The sequence below is a fragment of the Chelonoidis abingdonii genome, chromosome 11, assembly GCF_003597395.2.
Source record: "Chelonoidis abingdonii isolate Lonesome George chromosome 11, CheloAbing_2.0, whole genome shotgun sequence".
In the NCBI taxonomy this organism is placed as follows: Eukaryota; Metazoa; Chordata; order Testudines; family Testudinidae; genus Chelonoidis; species Chelonoidis abingdonii.
In genome coordinates, this window is record NC_133779.1 from 43509315 (window position 1) to 43533415 (window position 24101).

The 24101-nt window shown below is 41.4% G+C and overlaps 1 protein-coding gene across 7 annotated transcripts in view; it reads left to right on the forward strand.

Moving 5' to 3' along the window:
• The window catches only part of EPS15L1 (epidermal growth factor receptor pathway substrate 15 like 1), a 77684-nt gene that overhangs the window by 33878 nt on the left and 19705 nt on the right, over window positions 1-24101 (forward strand). For 6 of the 7 annotated variants that reach the window (XM_032777526.2, XM_032777529.2, XM_032777527.2 and 3 more), the window contains 8 exons: window positions 6160-6357; window positions 6737-6901; window positions 9047-9173; window positions 9542-9592; window positions 10068-10204; window positions 12903-12963; window positions 15349-15431; window positions 20499-20631. In XM_032777526.2, coding sequence (XP_032633417.1) covers window positions 6160-6357; window positions 6737-6901; window positions 9047-9173; window positions 9542-9592; window positions 10068-10204; window positions 12903-12963; window positions 15349-15431; window positions 20499-20631 — 955 coding nt within the window. Of the gene's footprint in view, window positions 1-6159; window positions 6358-6736; window positions 6902-9046; window positions 9174-9541; window positions 9593-10067; window positions 10205-12902; window positions 12964-15348; window positions 15432-20498; window positions 20632-24101 lie in introns of those variants that run through there. The other variant, XM_032777530.2, reaches the window with a different exon arrangement.

The following is a 24101-nucleotide window of genomic DNA, read 5'->3' on the forward strand; positions in this document are numbered from 1 at the left end:
CCTCTCTGGTTCTTTAGTAGGCTTGCTTGATATTCTAGACAGGACTGACTCTCCATTAGATAAAACTTAAAGAAGAGAATGACCTGGGGAGTCATTCCCATTTTTGTCTAGGCGCCCTTGATCGACCTCACCGAGGCCGGCCAGGAGCACCCATGACAGCAGCAGACAATACAGTATGACTGGTAACTGTCTTTGCTAACGTGCAAAGCAGCAGACGGTACAGTATGGCTGGTAACCGTTTTTGCTGACTTGCAAAGGCAAGGGGATGCTGCTGTGTAGCGCTGTAGTACCGCATCTGTCAGCTGCATCCAGTAGACATATGGTGATAGTGAAAAAAGACTGAATGGGCTCCATGGTTGCTGTGCTAAGGCATCTGCCCAGCAATCCAGGGAAAAGGGCGCAAAAGGATTGTCTGCCGTTGCTTTCACAGAGGGAGGATTGACTGACAACATTTACCCATAACCACCCGCAACAAATTTTTGGCCCCATCAGGCATTGGGATCTTAACCCAAAATTCCAATGGGCAGGGGAGACTGTGGGAACTATGGGATAGCTACCCATAGTGCAACACTCCAGAAGTCGATGCTAGCCTCGGTACATGGATGGACACTGCCAAATTAATGTGCTTAGTGTGGCCATATGCACTTGACTTTATACAATCGGTTGCCAAAAATCGGAATCTGTAAATTTGGAGTATCCCATAGTGTAGACATACCCTAAGACAGAGAATATCTTATTGCCCTTATATAAATCCATTGTACGCCCACATCTTGAGTACTGTGTACAGATGTGGTCTCGTCATCTCAAAAAAGATATATGGGCATTAGAAAAGATTCAGAGAAGGGTAACTAAAATGATTATGGGGTTGGAAAGGGTCCCATATGAGGAGAAGTTAAAGAGGCTGGGACTTTTCAGCTTGGAAAAGAGAAGACTAAGGGGTGATACGATAGAGGTATATAAAATCATGAGTGGCATGGAGAAAGTGAATAAGGAAAAGTTATTTACTTGTTCCCATAATAAAAGAACTAGGGGCCACCAAATGAAATTAATGGGCAGCAGGTTTAAAACAAATAAAAGGAAGTTCTTCTTCACACAGCACACAGGCAACCTGTGGAACTTCTTGCCTGAGGAGGTTGTGAAGAATAGGACTATAACAGGGTTTAAAAGAGAACTAGATAAATTAATGGAGGTTAAGTCCATTAATGGCTATTAACCAGGATAGGTAAGGAGTGGGGTCCCTAGTCTCTGTCAGAGGGTGGAGATGGATGACAGGCGAGAGATCACTTGATCATTATCTGTTAGGTTCACTCTCTCTGGGACACTTGGCATTGGTCACTGTCGGTAGACAGGATACTGGGTTGGATGGACCTTTGGTCTGACCCAGTGTGGCCGTTCTTATGGTATTATGAGCCAAAGAGGAGGAGAAGACAAGGCAGTGACAAAGATGTAGACAAATGAAGACTATCAGACAAGTTGAGAAGATCAGTTTTTGCCATGTTGAGCTTGAGATGTGGTAGTCCATCTGCAAGAGGAGATGTTAAAAAGGAAGAGGTGATGGGTATAAATTGTGATAGAGAAGTGGATTGGGATGTCATCAACACAGAGATGGCATCAGTCTGTGGAAGTGGATAATCCAGGGGTGACCACCTTGTTCTGTGCACTATAGGAATTGCTTTAAAAATTAGTATTCTCTTTCAAAACAGGCTGGCTGTTCCATTGAGGCAATGTCACCATATGCCTATTCAATATATTTTTGGCTGATAATGTTGCATTGATTATTTTTTTTGAAATATCTAAATAGAGTGTCTGGCTATCTGAGGAGTCCAGCATACTCTATGTCCATATTCTGGGAGAGGAGACCCTTCCAAAAGAATATTAACTCTCATTAATGTCTAAAGTTTTAGGGTCCTTTAGGTAAACACGTGAACATGCTGATCTTTTAATGATACAGTGTTTAAAAACAAAACCCTAAAGGATGTGCTGTTTCATGGTGCACACCTCCCTATCACTTTCCTATCAGTTTATGTGGTAGTCACTTGTGACCTTTATTTCCATTTTAGTAGCTTATTTAACTCTTTGCCTAGTCATTTGTATTGTTCTTGGGTGCTGCTGTGAGGTGTTAGCGCGTATACATCTATTTTGTTGTTCTTTTACTTGTGATTGATAAATAAATGGAGAAGAAAAGAAATACAGCAAGATAAATAATGCTCTGGTGCTCTTGTTCAGTTAGGTAACTTTATTTTACTGGTCGCTTAAAATTGCAGGAAGTATTTATTTGACTCAGTCAGTAGTTTCAAACATCAGCATTTGTGTTTCAGTTCTATATTAGTGCTTAAAGCCACAGGCTTTTATGCACTGTTGAAAATACAGATAAGTGAACTTCTTTAATATTCTGACAAACAGGAAAAAGTTAATAAAAAGTGGGAAGTAGGATTAAGCAATAATATTCCTCTGTCTCTGTCAACATTTACAAGTTGCCCAACTAGATATTATTCATGTTAGAGGTGAAAATGCCAATTTTAGAGGAACTAGGCCCAAAGCTGGGAAGTTTGGTTTTGAGTCTTTTTAGCGTTTCAATACAGAAAATGTTTAAAGTGCGTTATTGTAATGGTCAACATTTTAAGTTTGCTTGTTCATTTATAACATGATTTCAGTATAACCAACATGATGTCTTTTTATAGAAACTCAATATGACCGGTTATGAGACTCTACACAACAGAGGAGTGCCCTGTAACCCCTATATTTATTCCTCATTTATATAATTGCGATATTGCATGTAAAAGACGCCATGTAAGATATTAGGGGAAAGGTTATGATCATGCTGTAAGTTGGGGAATTGGCTGGATATTAGTTCCCCAGAGACAATAGCAAGGAAAGTAACCAACGCCCGGGCGGATGTCAAACAACCATCAACAGCCATTGTCCAGCAAGGGAGTTACAATTCAATGACTCACCTGCATAAGGCCAGGGGCATTGCTCAGCCTTGCCTGGGGACTCAGCAATGTCTACCAGACATGCCTAGACTTTTATACCCTTAGTCCATGTGCTTGTAGAATAAAACAGAATACAGTGGCCCCATGCTTGGCCTTTTCTCCTCCCCCTACCTGTCCTGCAAGTAACAAGGACACTCAGAAGATTAAAGACTCCAACAGAGGAGACTGGCCCCAGGTTTCAAGGGTGAAACCTGTGTACTATGAACTGCAATATCCAGTGGGGTGAGAAACTGCTTAATCTAGATGTTGCTCAATCTAATAAGGTTGAGAGTTTAGACTGCATGCTTTTATTTTCTTTGGTAACTAACTCTGACTTATCACTTAAAACCTATCTTTTGTAATCAATAAACTTGTTTTACTGTTTATCTTTACCAGTGAGTTTGCCTGAAGTATTTAGTAAATCATCTCAGATTTACGAATGCTGGTATATATCCACATTCTATTGATGAAGTGGGGAATCAATTAATAAACTTTCACTGCTCGTCTTGAGCAGTGCAAGACTGTATATTCCTGAGGTACATGGCTGGGAGATTTGGCTGGTGCATTATTCTGTGTGATTCATGAGTGGCATTAGGAACATTCGTGCAATCTAGCTGGGTGTAGGACTCCACATGCAGTTGTGCTGAGTGATAACAGCGCCTGGAGGGGTTTGCTGCTTGTCACTTGCAAGGCATTGTGAGAAACAGCCCAGGCTGGAGAGTTAAGGGGGCACAGGGGTCCCACATTCTCAGGATGTGCCCTGAGGATCCTGTCACACCGGTCATATGGGTACATAAGAAACAGGAAATTGGTGTAACCCTTGTAAATTTGTTTCTGTTGAAAGTTGACCACTTTAATAAATGTATTCAATGTATTTTATTAAAAAAAAAAAAAAAAGTCTCAGGCAAAGGAGTGATGATCTCCTTCAGCTGAGGTTTGGAATCCACAGGAAAAGCACTAAAGGAACTTTTAACCCACGTATCTAATGAGTGTCTTATTTCTAATAGGTATAAATTATCAATTGCATTCCCTGGGTTTTATGTATATCAATAGCTTACATCAAGAATTCTAACTCCAGATGAGTTTTAACTTACTTTACTTCCTTGAATGATGTAAGTTGATTTTATCTTTCCTTAGCAGCTGGCAGATCAGATGTTGTAACTAACATTTAATATAAGAACATAAGAATGGGCATACTGGGTCAGACCAAAGGTTCATCTAGCCCAGTATCCTGTCTTCCAACAATGGCCAATGCCAGGTGCCCCAGAAGGAATGAACAGAACAAGTAATCATCAAGTGATCCATTCCTTGTCAGCCATTCCCAGCTTCAGGCAAACAGAGGCCAGCGACACCATCCCTGCCCATCCTGGCTAATAGCCATTGATAAACCTATCCTCCATTAATTTAACTAGTTCTTTTTTTAACCCTGTTATAGTATTGACCTTCACAACATCCTCTGGCAGGTTGACTGTGTGTTGTGTGAAAAAATATTTCCTTTTGTTTGTTTTAAACCTGTTGCCTATTAATTTCATTTGTTGGCCCCTAGCTCTTGCGTTATGAGAAGGAATAAATAAGACTTCCTTATTTACTTTCTCCACACTGGTCATGATTTTATAGACCTCTGTCATATCCCCCCCATTAGCTGTCTTTTTCTAAGCTGAAAAGTCCCAGATTTATTAATCTCTCCTGATATGGCAGCTATTCCATACCCCTAATCATTTTTGTTGGCCTTCTCTGAACCTCTTCCAATTCCAATATTTTTTTTTTTTTTGAGATGGGGCGACCACTTCTGCACGCAGCATTCAAGATGTGGGCATACCATGGATTTATTTAGAGGCAATATATTTTCTGTCTTATTTATCCCTTTCTTAATTATTCCCAATATTCCGTTTGCACTTTTTACTTCCACTGCATAGTGAGTGTATGTTTTCAGAGAACTATTCACAATGACTCCAAGATCTCTTTCTTGATTGGTAACAGCTAATTTAGACCATAGGCACTGATTCTGTGGGTGCTCCAGGGCTCAAGCCCCCGTGGGGAAAAATTATTGGGTGCTTTGCACCCACCGGCAGCCAAGCTCCCCTCACCCTCCGCCCCGTCTCCTCATCCCCCCCCAAGCCACAGGCACCAAGTTTTGTTGGCGCCAGTGGGTGCTCGTGCTCCCCCACCCTCAACTCCGGCCCTGTCCTGACTCCGCCCCCTCTCTGCCCTATTGGATCCCTCCCAAAATCCCTGGCCCTGCCCCCCATCCCTCTCTAACTCTGCCCCCCATCCCTGCCCTGACTTTGCCTGCTCCCTGCCTCACTGGATCCCTCCACAAATCCCTTCCCTGGCCCCGCCTCTTCCCCCAGCGTGCTGCATTCCTCCTCCTCCCTCCCTCCCTCCCAGCCTTGCGCAAATCAGCTGTTGGGTAGCACAAGCACTGGGAGGGGTGGGGGAGAAGCAGGGCGCAGCGGCATGCTCATAGAGGAGGCAGAGGTGAGCTGGAGCAGGGGGGCGGGGCCACGGGGAGCTGCCGGTGGGTGTTCAGCATCCACCAATTTTTCCCTATGGGTGCTCCAGCTCCAGAGCAGCCATGGAGTTGCCGCCTATGGCCCAAGCGCGCCATGTCCCCACTCTTCCGCCTACCTCCCAACATTTCCTGCCTGGCTGCCACCAAACAGCTGTTTGGCAGCGTTAGCACACTGGGGAGGCGGGAGAAGGAGCGGGAATGTGGCACGCTCGGGGAGGAGGCGGGGAAGATACAGGACTGGGGCAGGGATTTGTGGAAGGAGTTGGAATATTGGCAGGGAGGGGGCAGAGTTGGGGGCGGGGACTTTGAGGAAGGGTTGGAATGGGGGCTGGGAAGGGGCGGAGTGGAGGCAGGGCCAGGGGCAGAGGAGGTGTTGAGCACTCAGGGGAAAGAGGGGAAGTCTGCGCCTATGATTTAGACCCCATTGTTTTATATGTATAGTTGGGATCCAATGTGCATTACTTTGCATTTATCAACATTTAATTTAATCTGCCGTTTTGTTGCCCAGTCACCCAGTTTTGATAAATCCTTTTGTAGCTCTTCACAGTCTGCCTGGGACTTAACTATTTTGAGTATCTTGAATATAATGAAATATTAATTATCACAATTAATAATAATGTTACTTTAATTTCAATTTGCACTCTGAAGTTGGCACTGCATGGCAATTTTTTTCAGATTTCATCATTGAAAATGGAGATTCAGTCTCAGGAATCAGATTTAAAATCACAGGAAGATGATCTGAGTAGAGCTAAAGCAGAGCTGAATCGTCTCCAGCAAGAAGAGACTCAGCTAGAGCAAAGTATCCAAGCAGGAAAAGTGCAACTTGAAACAATAATTAAATCTTTAAAATCAACACAAGAAGAAATCAATCAGGTATTCTCTGTAGTCCTGTACACATCTTTTTCCCTCTTTTAAAACCCGGTAGTTCAGGAAGGGATGAACTGCACCTACAAAATAAATCCTGCAGAATTAAAATAGACTGCTATAAATGAATAGGGTTTTGTGACTGCAGACTAGTAGTTTGCCAGTTCATGTAAAAAAAAAAGTCAGGATAACACTGTAACACTTCTTGACATTGTTTTACATAGAATTACTCCCATATCTCTGGAGCCCTGGAGTAACCAAATTCTGGAGTGAATGCAATGTTCAGATTTGTCAATGAGTACTAGTTTTCTCAAAGAGTAGCAAGTTGCTTGCTCATATGAGTGTATGGCTAATCCTGCATGATACTGAAATGTTTTTCATTATTTAGGCAAGAAATAAACTTTCTCAACTTCAAGAGAGTCACCAGGAAATCAGTAAAAGTATTGAACAAAATAATGACGCTCTGAATGGGATTTATGGCAGTAGTATGACGAATTTAGCGGACATAAGTGAAGGAATTGCACAGAAAGAAAGAGGCAATTTTGGAGCTATGGTAAAGACTGAATTAAAGTAACAAGTGGATTTATGGTTCAATGGAGTGTAAAATACATTTTACAATCATTAGATTTGTAACTTGCACCTAAACTCAAATTGTAAAAAGATTTTTATTTAGTTGACTGTGTGACTTTAAAAGGCACTGTAATCTCTGCAAGAAGCCTCCATCCACAGGCTTAGAACATTTTAGTTCTCGTGACGATTAATTCTTATATCTTATCTATGCTAGATATAGTTTGCTGGTATAGCTGTACTGTGAAACTCTCCTACTGGAGATGCAACTTATTCCAGCAAAAGGGGTCTTTTTGTTGGTATAGCTTATAGCAGTTCTTCAAACTAAATAAGCTATACTGTCCAAAGGAATTGTTGCCAGTATAACTGCATGAATGCAAGAGCTTTTCCTGGCATAGTTGTTGGTTATGGTTATGATTCCCCTCTCCATACTCCTGTGTGACATAGTTATGCAGGTAAAAGTTTTAAATGTAGACCAGACTAATGTGTTCCCTGTGTGACTTTTGGGTTGAGCAAAATAGGAAAACATTTCTTTTAAATTCCAGTCCAGCTGTTCTCTTGGAGTCCTTCAGTCATGTACGGTTTCTGCTTTTCTGTAGGATGTGAGTTGTACATTTGCACACTTCAGCAATACAACCTAAACCACAAGGGTTTATCCAAAAAATAATATATGGATGTCTTTGTATTCCTCTAAAATATTCCCAGCATCACCGTTCTCTCATCCAGTATATTTATTTTAGCTATGTATTTTGCCTCCATATATTTCTTCAGGATCTTAAGAACTCTCTTAACTGATTTCCTTTAGGCAGCTATTACTAATAGTAATCCTTAGTAAATTACATAACCAGTGCTTACAATTTTGTATGTTCATTTCTCCAACTTTAAGTCATCATGTTGTGTCCATCCATATGCTGTTCGTGTGTCCTCTCCAAGGGAGGCATCTTGCAAACCCTTCTGTAAATAAGATGCTTAACTGTAGGGTTAGCCTGATTGTACCATGAGCTCCCATTCATAATTTGGAAGTCTAGCTAAGGAAAAAGTCAAGTCAAAGAGATGTGCTGATGTATTGGATCTTGTTTTAGCAAAGATCATTGTTCTACATTTGCTATTATACCTGACCACAATTTATCCCAGCATAAGACGACGGTTGAAATTTTTTGCTCTTTTAAATACTTGTTATTTAAAATCTTCTGTAAAATTAAAAAGTTATGAACACTGTCTACAAAATACCCAGTTTGAAGGGAGTTTCAAGAAAATTTTATTTTTCTGTATTTATTGGTTTTGTTTTTATTTTTTATAGAAATCAGATTTTATTTTGCTATTTTAGAAGTCTTGATTATATAAAAGTGAAAGTAGAATAGCTTTTTAGATACTGTTTCTGTTTTTAGGTATCCAAAGCACTTTGATCTATTTCAAAATAAACATTTAAGTGAAATGTGATAGCATTCATAATATGCAAATACTTATAGAATATTGTATATAGTTTATTTAGTACACTGGCCTAATAAACTTTCAGAAAGTACTGTACCTTTCTGCCTTGCATTACTTTGTCTCTGCTCAAGCAAGAAATGGAAAACACTTGCGAAAGAAAGGGATTATCTCAGAATAGTGATGTTCTCACAGACTTGTTTTTTAATACTTTGCTGCTCAGTCTTTGTACTTTAGTGGTTATTGTCAAACTCAGTTTCAAGTGGAAGTCTCTGGAATGTTGCTTTTATTGGTAAAGACTGAGAATCACTTATTGGAGTCTAGACAGTGATCAATAGCCAAAGATTTGTGGAAAGATATATTTATCTTGGAAATTAAGATGTTTTACATGGAACTGAGGCTTTTGCAAAATCTAGATGGGTGGAATTTTAGAAAGTTTGTGAAGGCATTTCAGAGATTAATATGCAAAAATCAGAAATGACACATTTTTGTGTGCTATATGCAGTTACTGTTGTTCTGTGTAGCCTCAAGCAATGTATTGATGACATTTGCTTCAGTTTAAAGGGCACTTCTGGTTTCAATAAGGAGCTTCTTGAATTTAAAATAACATTGAACAGGAATAAGATGCATCAGAATTCTAACTGGATGATTAATAATTGTAATATGGATAAAATCTTTGTAATATTTCTCTTCTTAATTCTAGGATGATCCCTTCAAGAATAAAGCTTTATTGTTTAGTAATAATACACAAGAATTGCATACAGACCCATTCCAGGCCGAAGATCCATTCAGATCTGATCCTTTTAAAGGAGCAGACCCTTTCAAAGGCAGTAAGTAACTGATGGCTAATGGAAGAACCAGAAGACCATATTGTACTATAAATATATTTTTACAAACTGTGCTAATCTTATTAACTGAGTGTATGTCTACAGTGCCCTGCAGTTTGGACTAAGGGGTGTGAAGAGCAATGCTCACTGAAGTGCTGCACTGTAACTTCCCTGCTTGGATGCTCTGGGTACAAACTTAAAGGTCCAGAGTTTACTTTTTTAAGTTTGCTCCTGCAGCATCTACACAAGGGAGTTACAGTGCAGCACTTTGGTGTGCCTACTGTCCATAGCCCATTAGTGAAACTATAGGGCAGTGAAGACATTCTGTAAGTAGGCGACAAAACAAGATATTTTTCTTTTTTTTTACCTAGATGATCCATTCCAGAATGATCCCTTTTCAGAACAAACACCTGTTTCAACAGGTAAAAGCTTTTCCTTTGAGACAGGTGGGATATAATTTGTAGCCAAATATAGATATGCCCAGTATAGAGCTGGCCTTCCAAAACTTCAGATTCCCAGTTTAAACTGGGGAGTCCAGAGAGAGAGAGTGTGTGTTTGGTTTTTAGTTTAAACGGGGGAGCCCAGAGTATGTGTGTTCGTGTGAGTGAGCTCAGGAAGAAGTTTATTAAAGTATATACAATTTTATTAAATGTAGTTCATAACTGTAATATAAACTCCATAAAACATCAATTTAATTGAAATTTAAAATAATCATAATAGTTTCTCCTTTTTTAGAGTAGAATATATCAATCATTTATTATTTGATAAATAAGTTTGAGATAAAGGCATATTTGTTCTGACTCCTTGCTAATGCAGGATTGTTCCCTATAGCACGTTGACTAGTGTTTTACCTGTAAAGCAGTACATTTTGTTTACATCCCTTATTTCTTTTGCTAGACCCATTTGGAGGGGATCCATTTAAAGAAAGTGACCCATTTCATAGTTCTGTCTCTGAGGATTTTTTTAAGAAACAGGTAAAGAATGATCCATTTACCTCAGATCCATTCACAAAAAAACCCACGCTGTCCTCAAAGGTAGGTATTTTTAAATTTATGCATGTTGCACTATAATAAACTTTTCTGCTGTTATGCAGATACCTTGCCTAAAAGGCAAAACAGGAAAAAGGTGTCTGGAGATTTACTTTTTATATCTTCTTTATAAAGGTGACATGTGACTAATTACATTCTTGAATAGTGGGTGTGAATTACCAAGTCCAGGAGCAGTTCTGCTCATTTCCATTGGAACTGATGACTTACAGCTGTTACAGCAATTCATCATGAGCTCTTATATTAGGAATTAAATTAACTCCCTTTGCCTTGTCTCCATTTTATGGAAATTTTGTCCTGTACCACACTACCATCAATGTGAAATAGTATGCATTGCCAAACGTCCATCATTCTGTAACTGACATACTTACTCAGTGGCACAACATAAGTCATACAATACCAATTTTATATGAGTGTTCTTGGTAGGTAATCATTTGGGTATTTGGCAAAGTTGTGTTGGTGTAACATAATTCATAATGGATTTGAATAAAGAGTAGTTCAGAGTCAAGATTTTGTACTTGCCTTACAGCTAAGGCTTCACTAAATTCATGGTCCATTTTGGTCAATTTCATGGTCATGGGATTTTAAAAATAATAAATTTTCATGATTTCAGATATTAAATCTGAAATTTCACAGTGTTATAATTGTAGGGGTCCTGACCCAACAGGGGTTAGTGGGGGCATTGCAAGGTTATTGTAGGGGGTTGCGGTATTTCCACCCTTACTTCTGTGCTGCTATGGCCAGTTGCGCTGCCATCAGAGCTGGCTGGCTGGAGAGCAGCAGGTGCTGGCCAGAAGCCCAGCTCTGAAGGCAGTGCCACTGACAGCAGCAGCGCAGTAGTAAGGATGGCATGGTATGGTATTGCTACCCTTACTTCTGTGCTGCTATGGCCAGTTGCGCTGCCATCAGAGCTGGCTGGCTGGAGAGCAGCAGGTGCTGGCCAGAAGCCCAGCTCTGAAGGCAGTGCCACTGACAGCAGCAGCGCAGTAGTAAGGATGGCATGGTATGGTATTGCTACCCTTACTTCTGTGCTGCTGCCTTCAGAGCTGGACCCTCAGCCAGCAGCCGCCACTCTTTGGCCTCCCATTGCCACACTTACTTCTGTGCTGCTGCTGGCAGTGCTGCCTTAAGAGCTGGACACCTGGTGAGCAGACACCACTTTCTGGCCACCCAGCTCTGAAGGCAGTGCAGAAGTAAGGGTGGCAATACCATGACCCTTCCTACAATAGCCTTGCAGCCCCCCCAACCCTCTTTTGTCAGGACCCACAGTTTGAAAAACTCTGGTCTCCCCTGTGAAATCTGTATATTATAGGGTAAAAGTACACAAAAGACCAGATTCACAGTCCATGACACATTTTTCACAGCTGTGAATTTGGGAGGGTCCTACTTATAGCAGAGTAATGGTATCCTTATGGTGAAAATGTGTTTCAGAGAATTCCTTTCTATTTACAAGCATAGGGCAACATTTTCAAACTTCAGTGCCTAAAGATATGCAGCTAAATAAGTGGCCAGATTTTCAGAGCTAATGAGTACCTATAGCTACTGTTTATTTAATGAGAAGTTGTGGGTACTCAGCAGCTCTGATATTAAGCCAGGTCTATTTAAATGCCAACTTTTGGCACTCAAGCCTGAACATTTTGACAACAGACTTCTGTACAAGTATGTTCTTGGCTTTCCATCATAGAGTAGTACCAGCTTTATTTTACTGTAAGATCCCCTGCTCTGGAATGTGTTCTGCTCAATGGGATACTTGCCTTTATTGTCAGCAACCGCACGTTGTATCATTGCTATCAAGACCTACATGCACTAATAATGTGTATTTATCCAACAAGAGTATTTCATAGTATTTGGTCAAATTCAAAGTCTATTGACTATACTAGAATCATACGAGAGCAGAGGTTCTCAAACTGTGGTCCGCGAGCTCCATTCAGGTAGTCCGCGGATAGTTCCCTCTAAGGTGCATGCCTGGGTGGCTGCACATGAAAGAATGAAGGGCCACCCACCTAATTAGTGGAGCCGTGCAGGTGTCGCTCCACTAAATAGGTGCCTGGAGAAGATGCACATGTAAGGTGAGTTGGTGGCCTTGGTGGGAATAGGGGGTAGGTGGGAGAGGGCACTGGAGTGAGAAGAAGGGCTGGAGGGAATTTGAGACATGCAAGGCTGCGGCAGCCAGAGAAAGAGGCGACTTTCCTCAGCTCCAGGGCTATGGCTGCCAGGGAGAGATGGCTCTCCTTCCCAGCCTCAGCTCTGTGGCTGCTGTGATGGGGGAGAGACCCCCACCTCCTTCACAGCTCCAGATAGGGGGCTGCCATGGTGGGGGAAAGAGGGCACATCCATCACATTAGAAAGATAAGACTACTGATATTAAAATATGAGTTGTATGCTTTTATTTGTAGAACAAAAAAACCTTAATTATTATTGAGGATTTTTTTTATATAGCGCTTTTATCCAAAGCGCTTTACAGTAGTTACCTAATGGTACAAACAGGTGGTCCACTGAGACATTTAGCAATTTTCAAGTGGTCCGTGGGGAAAAAAAAAATATTGAGAACCACTGTACTGGAGATTAATTTGGCCTAGAATAGCAGTTTTCACAATGTATTGAAGATTTTTGGTATACACAGAAAGGTAAGTGCAGAATACATTAAAATTATTAACGTGCCATTTCTTCTTTCCTCCTCATTTAGCCTGACCCCTTTGAAAGTAGCGATCCTTTCACATCTTCAAGTCTCTCTTCAAAAGGCCCAGGTAAGAAGGAAGTATTTTCTTCCTGTAAAATGCACAGGTAAATTGTGCTGCCTTTTTGACACACAAATATGTCAGTTAAAATTTGGGGATTGCTAGAGCCAATGCATAAGCAAACCAAGCAATTGCTTAGGGCCCTGAGCAGCTCAAGGGGGCCCCCTATTATTAGTATGTGTTGTGGGGGCCCCCAAAAATATTCCTGCTTAGGATCCCCAGTGGGCTAGCACTAGCACTGGAAATTGTACAGAGTTCACCCTCAGGCCTCAGAATAGCAAAAGCAGACTGCAATTCTATGGGATACATCATCACAATGTACTTATTACAGACTATCAGGGATATTCCACACATGCGCTGTGCATTGGTCCTAACCTTTCTTCTAAACAAGCAGTGAAGAAACAGGAGATAAATTAATCCAACCTGACGCAACATTAACTCTTTTGGGAAATTCCTCTTTAAGTGGGGAATTCCAAGTGGGTAGGGCAGTCCCTGGCAATGTGACTCCAGTGGAACCATGCTGCCAGGAAGCTGGGAGATATACAGCTCGTGCAGGGGGTCTGGATGCAGACGGCTCTGTCCTTCTAGCAGTTCTCTCAATATCCATAGCTTCTGAGGACCAAAGTACCTGGACCTCCTCAGGTAGGAAAACCACACTCCTCACCCAGGGGCAGAATATGGAGAAATTTTCCATGAGGGGAGAATTTTCATGTGCTACCCCTTTTTCTCTTTCTCCTCTGGATGTGACAGTCTGGGTCTACCTTCGTTAAGAACGTGTGTCAGTTGAGCATGACTGATTCTCATTGGTAAAAAAGACTTCAGAGTGACTTATAGAAGTTTTTAAGATCATGGAAGAGTTTGCTGAAGTTGATAAATTGTTCATATTGGTTATGGGCTCAATTGAGGAACAGAATTTAAAAACTAGGATACTAGAAATAAACAGGAATTTAGAGATACTGTTTTCTAACCTTTGGAAAAACAATGCTTGAGAAAGGAATCTTTGAGAGAGTTGGAATGTGGTCTGAGTAGTCTTGGACTTGTCTACATGGGGAAACCCAGGAAAATTAATCCAAATTAATTAAAGGTGTGAATTTAAAGTGGATTATTTAAACCACTGTGTGAACACCATCTTTCAGAATTAAATGAGTCTGAATTTGATTTATCTAAGGCAGGGGTCAGCAACCTTTCAGAAGTGGTGTGCCGAGTCTTCATTTATTCACTCTGATTTAAGGTTTCATGTGCCGGTAATACATTTTAACCTTTTTAGAAGGTCTCTTTCTATAAGTCTATAATATATAGCTAAACTATTGTTGTATGTAAAGTAATATGTTGAAGAAGCTTCATTTAAAATTAAATTAAAATGCAGAGCTCCCCAGACCAGTGGCCTGTGTGAGTGCCACTGAAAATCAGCTTGCGTGCCACCTTTGGCACCCGTGCCATAGGTTGCCTACCCCTGATCTAAGGCCTTGGCTACGCTGGCGCTTTACAGCACTGCAACTTTCTTGCTCAGGAGTGTGAAAAAACACCCCCCTGAGCGCAGCAAGTTACACCACTGTAAAGCGCCAGTGTAAACAGTGCCCAGCGCTGGAAGCGCGGCTCCCAGCGCTGGAAGCTAATCCCCACGGGGAGGTGGAGTACCTGCAGCACTGGGAGAGCTCTCTCCCAGCACTGGCGCTGCGACCACACTTGCACTTCAAAGCGCTGCCGCGGGAGCGCTCCCATGGCAGTGCTGTACAGCTGCAAGTGTAGCCATACCCTTAGCTAAACCAAATTAAGGCCACTTTAACTCTGAATGAGGGTGTTCACACAGAGTTTAATATGGTTTAAATAATCAGCTTCAAATTCAAACCTATTAATTCAGATTAATTTTCCTGGGTTCTCCATGTAAACAAGCCCTTAAGTAACAGACAAAGTCTGAATGAACAGCATTAAAAAGAAACTGTGGCCTACAAAAGAGAGCTTGAATGTAGTGAACAGATGGAAGTTCAACTAATGGAGCTTCTCTCCTCATATCTTTCCCTCTTGGTAACAGTTCATGTCTTGTTACTGCCAAATTTTTCACTCAAGGGAAAAAAATTTATCATTCTTCTAGTTCACTGAAGTCATGATTGCTGACTTGATGGTGTTTTATGAAATCATATTGTAGGTGTCAGCTCATATTTAAAGAGACTTTGTCATGATTTTGACTGCATCATAAAGAGAAAAACATGACTTTCCTGTGAATTTATTAAATAATTTGTGCTATTGGCACTAGTATTAAGAGGGCTTTTTTATGTTGGTCTCCTTTTTTAATTTGTCTGGTGATCTACTTCAGTGACAGTAGATTTTTGCTCTGTCTAGGTATTACATTAAACAAAATAAAAGCCATATAGCTTTCTTCTATACTTGTTTCAGATCCTTTTGGAACGTTAGACCCATTTGGAAGTGGTGCCTTCAGTAGCAATGAGGGTTTTGCAGATTTTAGCCAGATGTCAAAGGTAAATGTTACCAAAGGAAGTATCAGTCCTTCTCTATAAACATTTTTTCCATTTTTATTTTTAATTTGATTCTTGATGAGTGTGAAGAAAAGAATAGCATTATATTGAAACAAGCAAAATCTTGCAGTCACATTTGGAAAAACCCTTTGAAAGGGACTAATGATATAATTATTTTGGACACAGTAGGGTTTTAATAAGTTGTTTGTGTCAGCAAAATCTCTACATTTGGGGGAGGGGGGGTGATAGAGCGGCATGTCTGTCTTCTAGTGTAATTTAGGTGACCAAATGATTATTATTGAGTTACTCTGGTGGTTCCGTAGTTAAGGTTGTGTTTACATGGAAAACAGGATTCAAATCCCTTCATTTGACTTTCTGTATTTGAATTTACTCTCCAAATTTTAACATAACATAACTGTTTGTTATTTATTTGGTCAAAAATTTGCTAACTTTTTTTCCAGAGGAAATATTTAAAAGTGAACATTTCTTGAAATTTCTCCAGAAAGTCCCGTTTTTTGAGGGGCTCCTTTACTAACACAGACATCACAAATTAAAACGTCAGAAAGTCCATGTCATTTTTTCCAAGATTCTTTTTGGAGAATTAAAATGAATGTCAGTCACCCAACCTTTACTGTCAGCCTTACAATGACAAGTTGAATGTGTGTGCACTTCAGAGAAAATATTGGGTAGGAAATAGATTTTGTTTTCTAAGGGACTTTCATAAACAGGGAAAGAAAATAAAACATTTAAAGATGCATTTTCAAGCGATTTTAAAATCAGAATGTCTTTGGCCTGGTCTACACTACGCGTTTAAATCGATTTAAAGAGCGTTAAATCGATTTAACGCTGTACCCGTCCACACTACAACGCCCTTTATATCGATATAAAGGGCTCTTTAAATCGATTTCTTTACTCCTCCCCGCGAGGAGTAGCGGTAAATTCATATTAGACATATCGGATTAACGGTTATTTCGTGGGTATCTGGAATATCGGACTCTATTGGCTGCGGGCGGTAGTCCATTCAGTGCACACTGACGCTTCTTGGCACAGCAATCTGAAACTCAGATTGCAGTGGGCAGATAAACAAGAAAAGCCCCACGAACTTCGAATACATCCTGTTTGCCAGCATGGAGCTCCGCATCAGCATCAGGGTCGGCTGAGCAGTGCCAATCCAAAAGAGCTCCAGATGGACGTACGGGAGATACTGGATCTGATCGCTTTATGTGGAGACAATCTTGTTGTTATCAGAGCTCCATTACAGAAGACGAAATGCCAAAGCGTTTGAAAAATCTCAGCTACACAGCGCTGCACGACAGTGTAACGGAAAGCCAAAGAATCAAATGGACGCTCATGGATGGACGGAGGGGTACTGAGGACTCCACGCTATCCACGGTCCACAGCGTCTGAAAAGTATTTGCATTTTGGCTGAGCTCCCATTCTGTAAGTGTCAAAACCACGTTCTGGCGTGTTCGGGAATAGTCCTCAGTTTCTTCCCCCCTCCACCACCATGTGGAAGAAAAGGGAAATAAGATCATGTTCTTGACTTCTTTCAGTGTCAGCCATATGTGACTGATGCTGATGTAGACGCGATGCTGCAGCAGTGAAAGAGCAGTTCCGCTCCTCTCCCTCCCGGTGCTAGCAGTGCAATAGGACTGGTAACTGTCCTCATCCCCTGAGTGTCCAAGCGCTTTTTAACTGAGTGGGCGCTGGGCGGGGTAAGTAAGACAGTAATGATTTTCAACCGCAGTAGAGGACTGACCCACTCCATAGTTAGACCGCTTCATCATAGCACTGGGGCTGAGCTTCAATCAGCCCCCTCCCTCCTGTGTAAAGAAAAGATTCTGTCTGCCTGGCACTGGTCGCATAGCAGGCAGTGTGCTTCCTCTCCCCACACCGCTTAATGTCCTGCTCTGGACTATCATTCGCGCCGGGAGGCCTTGCCTCCTATTATGTCATAATCAGTGTTCTTTTTTCTGCAGTCTTTATTACTCATGACACAAATGGCAGATCATGCCATGGTAGCGGAAGGTGGGAAAGGGAATAAGCGCGTTGGGGTTGTTGCGGTGAGGCACCCCCTGTGAAATACTGACACAAGCAGCTGTGCTCTCTGATACACATTGCTCCTGATTCTGGCAGGACTGACTCTATTTTATAACCATTAAGGGGATTGACTCGGGAGTCCATCCCAATTTTGCTTTTCGTTGCGCCCCCCAATTCAGCCAGGGCATATGATAGCAGCCGGACTGTTACAAGAGGGGGAGAGATAACCTCATTTCATTGCCAGTTTACTCCGCAGTAGACGGGTACAGACGACTGGTAACATATCTTGCTATTCAGCAAAAGCAGTGAATTGCTGTTTGTAGCACTGGAGTATCGCCTCTCTGTCCGCGGCATCCAATACACATACGGTTTGCCGGGAAAAAAAAAAAGCTGCGGGCTCCCATGGTTGCCGTGGCGTATTATGGCGTCTGCCAGGGCAATGCCAGGGAAAGGGGAAAAATGCGCGAAGGATTGTCAGCTGATGTTTCCCGGAGGAAGGAATGGAGTGACGACACTCTTACTCAGAACCGACCGCCTACGGATGTATGATTCAGACCAGAATTCCAAGGGCGGGGACTTGCAGAATATGGAGATAGCTACGGAAAGAGCTACCCACATTGTCAAGCTTCAGAAAATCGACGTTAAGCCTTGGACCATGGACGCACAACGCCGAATTACTGTGCCTAGTGTGGCCGCATGAAATCGAATTTATAATATCAGTTTTATAAAACCAATTTTAGCTAATTCGATATTATCCCGTAGTGTAGACGTGGCCTTTGTGGCCAAAATAGTATTTCCTCTGTGTCTTGTTTTGCTTATAAAGCTTTTTTGCTCCACTGGGTGGCAGCAGCCTCTACAAATAGCAGGATGTTTGGTTTTAAATAGCAGAACTCTCAGAAGGATCTCCCTACGAGCTTGAGCCTTCCAGTGCTTTATCTACAGAACTCCTTTTTTGTTGCAGAATCAAAATTTAACATATGTTTCAAAACATGATAAAACTGCAGTATAGCGATGAATAAATCAGTATGGAATCACTTTTTATATATTTATTTGTAAATGGTTCGCAGGGTCCTTTATAGGGGGTGGGTTCTGGGAGGGAGTTTGGTTGCGGGGTCTGGGCTCGGGCAGGGGGTTAGGGTGCAGGAAGGAGTATTGGGGGGCAGACTCTAGGAGCAATTTTGGGGGCAGGGGATTGGGAGCGGCAGGAGAGGGTGAGGAGTGCAGCACTTACCTTGGGCGGCTCCCGAAAGCAACACACACACCCTTCTGGCAGCAGCTCCCAGGCAGAGGGCCAGAGTGGTCTCCACACACCACTGCCCACAGGCACCGCCCCTGCAGCTCCCATTGGTCACAGCTTGGGATGGGGTCAGCACACACCCTTCTCCCCCTACCCTGCACCCCCCACCCCCGGGCTGCAGGGATATGCCACCCACTTCCGGAAGTGAAGTGGAGTGGAGTGGAGCAGGCGGGCAGGAATCTGCCTTAGCACCATTGCACTGGCAGTGGGGGCCCCAGGCCTTTTAAATTGCTTGAGGGTGGCAGGCAAGGCCAGGGGAGAGACCCAGCTCCAAACTTTGAGAGACGGGCCCCATGATCTCATATTGGTGGAGCACAGGCCCATATAACTCACCGCCCTTGCCCGCAACCCAGAGTTGGCTGGCACTGCTCAGCTGCTGGTGTCTGTTTGCTGTGTAGACAAACTTACAGAGGTCTTCTTCAGGTCTAGGAAAGGTGGAACAGATTGTTTAGCATAAGTAGTTAGCACGTATTATAAGGGACCATTCAAGGTAGAATGGCCTGTTAACACCTCTGCAGTCATAGGACAAAAAGAGGGGTTAGTGGGTTACAGATAGTTGTAATAAGCCATAAATCCAGTGTCACTGCTTAGTCCATGATTTTTAGTGTCTAGCAGAGTAATGAATTTTAAGCTGTCAGGCTCATCTTTTGAAACTGCAATGCAGGTTTCCTTTCAGGATGAGGACTGATAGGTCAGATATAGAGTGATTGTTTTGTGAAAAGTGTTCACCCACAGGTGATAGGGTGTTCTTGTCTTTTATCATTTTCCTGTGTGAGTTCATTCGAGAGCATAGTGATTGTCTTGTTTCACCCTCATAGTTGTTGGGGCATTTAATGCACTGGATGAGGTATACCACAAGTTGTGATAGGCATGTGTAGCGTCCATTGATCTTGAGAGGTGTGTTTGGGATGATCATTGTAGCAGTGGAAATATGTCTGCAGATTTTGCATCTCTTGTTCTGGCAGGATTGTATGCTACAGATCTTTTAGTGTGCAGTAGAAGGGTCCATGGGGCCAGTTAGTGCACTATAGATTTACACCCCAGCTTGCCTTGTACTAACTCTATGTATAGACAAACCCTTAGGAACAAGTGTGTGTATGTGAACATAAAAGTGGTATGTGACAGCTGTGAAATAGTCCTTTTTTTATATATGAAATTTTCAGTAGGTATGTACACATTGAGTACATCTTATTGCATCCAGTACTCCAAATACCAGATTAGTTACTGTTTCTGTTCAGAGGGTTAAGATAAAAACAGGAATAAAATACAGTTTTAGCTCCCATTCTTTCTCATTATTATTCCCCAAGTGCCTTTTCTCTCTTGTCAGGATTTTTCTAGGGCTAAAAGTTGTAAAAAGTGCCTTAGGTAACTTAAGGTCTAAGTACCAATGAAAATTATTAGGACTTAGGCTCCTAAGGGACTCAGGTGTTTTTGAAAATGGAGCTCAGGCACCCTAGTCACTTAGAGGTTTTTAAGGCCCGGCTTGACAAAGCCATGGCTGGGATGATTTAATTGGGGATTGGTCCTGCTTTGGGCAGGGGGTTGGACTAGATGACCTCCTGAGGTCCCTTCCAAACCTGATATTCTGTGATTCTAAGGTGCTTTTGTGAATTTTACTCCTTATAATTTTTTGAGTTAATTCAAACAGGAATTAATAATTTTCAGTTACTTTCTATAAAGTTAACAGGTCATCTTCACTATCTGCATATGTTTACCTTTTCTTTATCTTGTAGCCCACAGCTTCAGACCCTTTCACCTCCTCTTTTGGAGGGATGGGATTCTCAGATGACCCTTTTAAAAGTAAGCCAGACACTCCAGCTCTCCCACCGAAGAAAAATGTTCCTCCACGACCCAAGCCACCTAGTGGTAAGTACATTTTTTCCCTAGTAGCCAATTCCCCCAGTTTTCCCATCTTCTTTGTCAAGATAAAGAGGAATTTACAATTTTCTGTCTTGTTGACCTCGATCAGCCAAAATTCTAAGAAGACTAGCAGCTGATTCAGACCTGCAGTACTTAGGACTAAATATCAGATTTTCAGTAAATGGCAAAATGAGTCTACACATTTTTGCATTAGTTCAGTTCAGAGATGCTTCTGAGCGTATGGGTCAGTTTCTGTTTGAGAGATACCTAAATGCGAATGAATCTGCTGTATAGGTTGAGCTAAGAATATAAACCTTGTTTTAGTATGTTGTTCAGCTTCAGGTCATTTGCTGTCCCAAGATTTCATTTTCTAAGCCGTTCAGATGCTGGTGAAATTGTTTACAAATGGGAGGCACTTCATAGCTGTTAGTTTTTAGTCCACTTTTATCAAGCTACGGTATATTTCAGTTGACTTAAACAGTGAATTTTTGGTTAGCTCACAGAAAAATGCATAATCCTGACACAGATATGCTTCCAGTTTGGTGTCTCAACTCTGGCACCAGATTTTCTGTAACATAAAAATGTATGGGCCAAGCATTCAGAATTTCTAGAAACACTTTTTTTTACTATGGTAATGAACATTTTACAAGATCAGGATAGATATTGTAACTGTCACAGTTCAGGACAACTGAACCTGTATTTCCCCTCAATGGTCCATCAAGGTACCCACTCTCAGGGTTCTAGCTCCCCAGCCATTGCCTTTCTTCAGTGGAGACCTTCGTCTGGCTCCCTTCTGACAGTGGTATTTCCAGGCTGCGCTGTTCCCTGCCTTTACTGTGTTGTTCCCAGCAGAGACCAGCTGCCCAAACACACCAATTTGCTTTCTCTTCAGAGATGGTTAAGAGTATGATTTCCCACAATTGTAGATACCACACAGCTCTTTTTAAGCACGCTATATTATTCTTAAGGTAAAAGCACTACAGAGAAAATATATTAAAAACAATAAAACGTCCTATCTGCATGCTAATAAGCTTACCAGAGATCACACTAATTCTAACATGGGCTCTGGCAAGACCAGTCCTTCAACACCTCACCTTGAAATTTATGGTTTCAAGTTCATCATTGCTTCAGCCCAGAGTAAGCACATAGTCTTAAGGGGCCTTGGTAGGCCAAGTCCTTCTAATATTTCTATAAGGATTGGGGCCCTCCATGAGAGGTTCTATCCGTTTGCTGGATCAAGAAGGCAGCCCTGAGCCTGTTTAAGTTCAGGCTGTTTATCCAAACATCCTTTCTTTGTCTGTTGTTCCCCGGAGAATCCAGTTTAATTGGTATATGCATATATCTTTCCAGGGACTGGCTTCAAATGGCTGATAACTGGAGGAATTATATTGGGATCCCCCTCTTCCTAGAGGTGTTACATACAATTCCACAATAGCACATACACTATTACATCTTTAAATAATCAACCCAGAGGTATTAGACCTAATTCAGTAAGGTTTCACTTAATTCAGTAAATTTCATTCAGGATATTGCAGGAAATTGTCAGTCTGCCACAGTAACCCCCATACGTTTTAAGTGTGGGTCATCCAGTTCCCTTACATTACATTTTGGTCTTGTATGACACTTTTGCTTTGCAGTTCTCACACCTATTCAACTTACAAAGCAGAATTGCTCGTTTGGTTGGCACTGCAGGTTAGCTAATTTCTACCTCCCCACTGAAAAAGAGGCAGCATCCTTATGGATTTACTCCAGATGGTACTGTAGGTTCTCATTTGTTGTAAATCATGCCTGTATCTCCAGACTGAATTAATGTTTGGGAAGTATTATTTAATAAAGCAAAATCTTTGTGCAAACAGTGGTATAAATTTAAGTCTTGTCACCTTTATGGAATCCTGCATTATAGCAGCCATTAAATCTTTAAACACTAGTTGGCAGCTGCCATTTTGGTTTTACTCCTCAGAAGGATCTGATAGATACTTTAAAAACTTGGTTTCCAATTGATAAGGCATTTTGGAGCGTTGTAGGTCTGAGTATGGTGAATACCGACCATAAAAAAGGATTGAGTGATTGTAAAAAGGTCCTTGAAGCAGTTAATCCCATATCTATCTACTTACAGAGTCTCTATCACCATAGTATCTAAGAGCCTTCCAAGAATTTAAAATAGAAATAATAATACATTACATATACAATAAAACAGACCACCAGGACACTGATGAGCAGTGAAAGAAAATATACTGTGGAGCAAGAAGTAATCTCTTTGCCATCTAGAATGCTGCGTATGGTGAAGTGTTGTGGTTTTTTGGGTCAGTTTTCATAGGAAGTATGTTATTGATTAGATAATATTGTATTTCTTTCTGAAAAAGGGTCTGAACAAAATAACTCAAAATTTAAGAGGGATCTGTAAAGTGGAATGAGGCCAACAAAAAAATACTAAATACGTCTCATCTGTATTATCTAAGTGTGACTTCTTTCTGTCTTTATTGCCTAAACATAATTATTCTTAGTAAATACAGTGTAATTCTAACAACAAAGACAGGGAATGGCAGTCAAAGAATTACTCCCCTATGGATGTTACCTTGATTTGTACCTCCTCCTCCCCAAAGAAAGTTTTTATGCAGACTACCTTAGAAGGTGGTTGATTTAGAGTACTGACTATTTTTCCTGTATTTTCAGCTGTAATAGGCTACATTAATTTGAATTTATTTTGAATTTAGACAAGAAAACATTGCTTTTATCTAGCTTTTTGAAAGAGTAGCATCTTAAGTATCCGCATTTCTCCTATTATGTGAAGGCAGAAAATTTACCAGGAGCAATGCTCTTCTGTTAGTCTATAGAGGAAACAAAGTTGTTCTTTTGGAAAGCAAATGAACCTCACGTACTAATGCACAATTAAACTCCTCCCTTCCTTCCACACTAGCAATCATCAGTGGTTTCTTAAAACATGAGAAATTACATAGTAATGTTCTGTGATGCTTGCAAGAGATACAAATGAGTGTTATGATGGAAATCCTGTTCACAAAACAAGTAGCAGAAGAGGAACTTCCGTTGTTTCTTACTTTGCTCGTTAGTCCGTTTAATTCAAAAACAAGTATGTGGTAAAGATCTTTCTAAGAGGTGAACAAATACCAGTTCAGATCAGACAAATCTAAAACTTGGTCTTATTACTGTCAGTTTATACTCTTCCTTTATCATGTAGTCAATAAGAAAAACACACAAACGTGTGAAAAGTACTTATGTGGTTTGTATGTACCTTATCCCTTTGTTATTCAGAAAGAATAAAGTACCAATAAAAGGTCTCTAACTATCCTTAGCCAGAGGACACGAGCACTATGATTTCTACTTAATCTGAACTGATTTGTGCAAAATTATTGGTCTTGTGCCAGATTCACCTCTGCAGGCACAGGGGATGATATGCATTGACTTGCCTCTGTCCCTGCAGGGGCAGCTGCACTAGGAAGGTGTTTCATCCCAGCAGA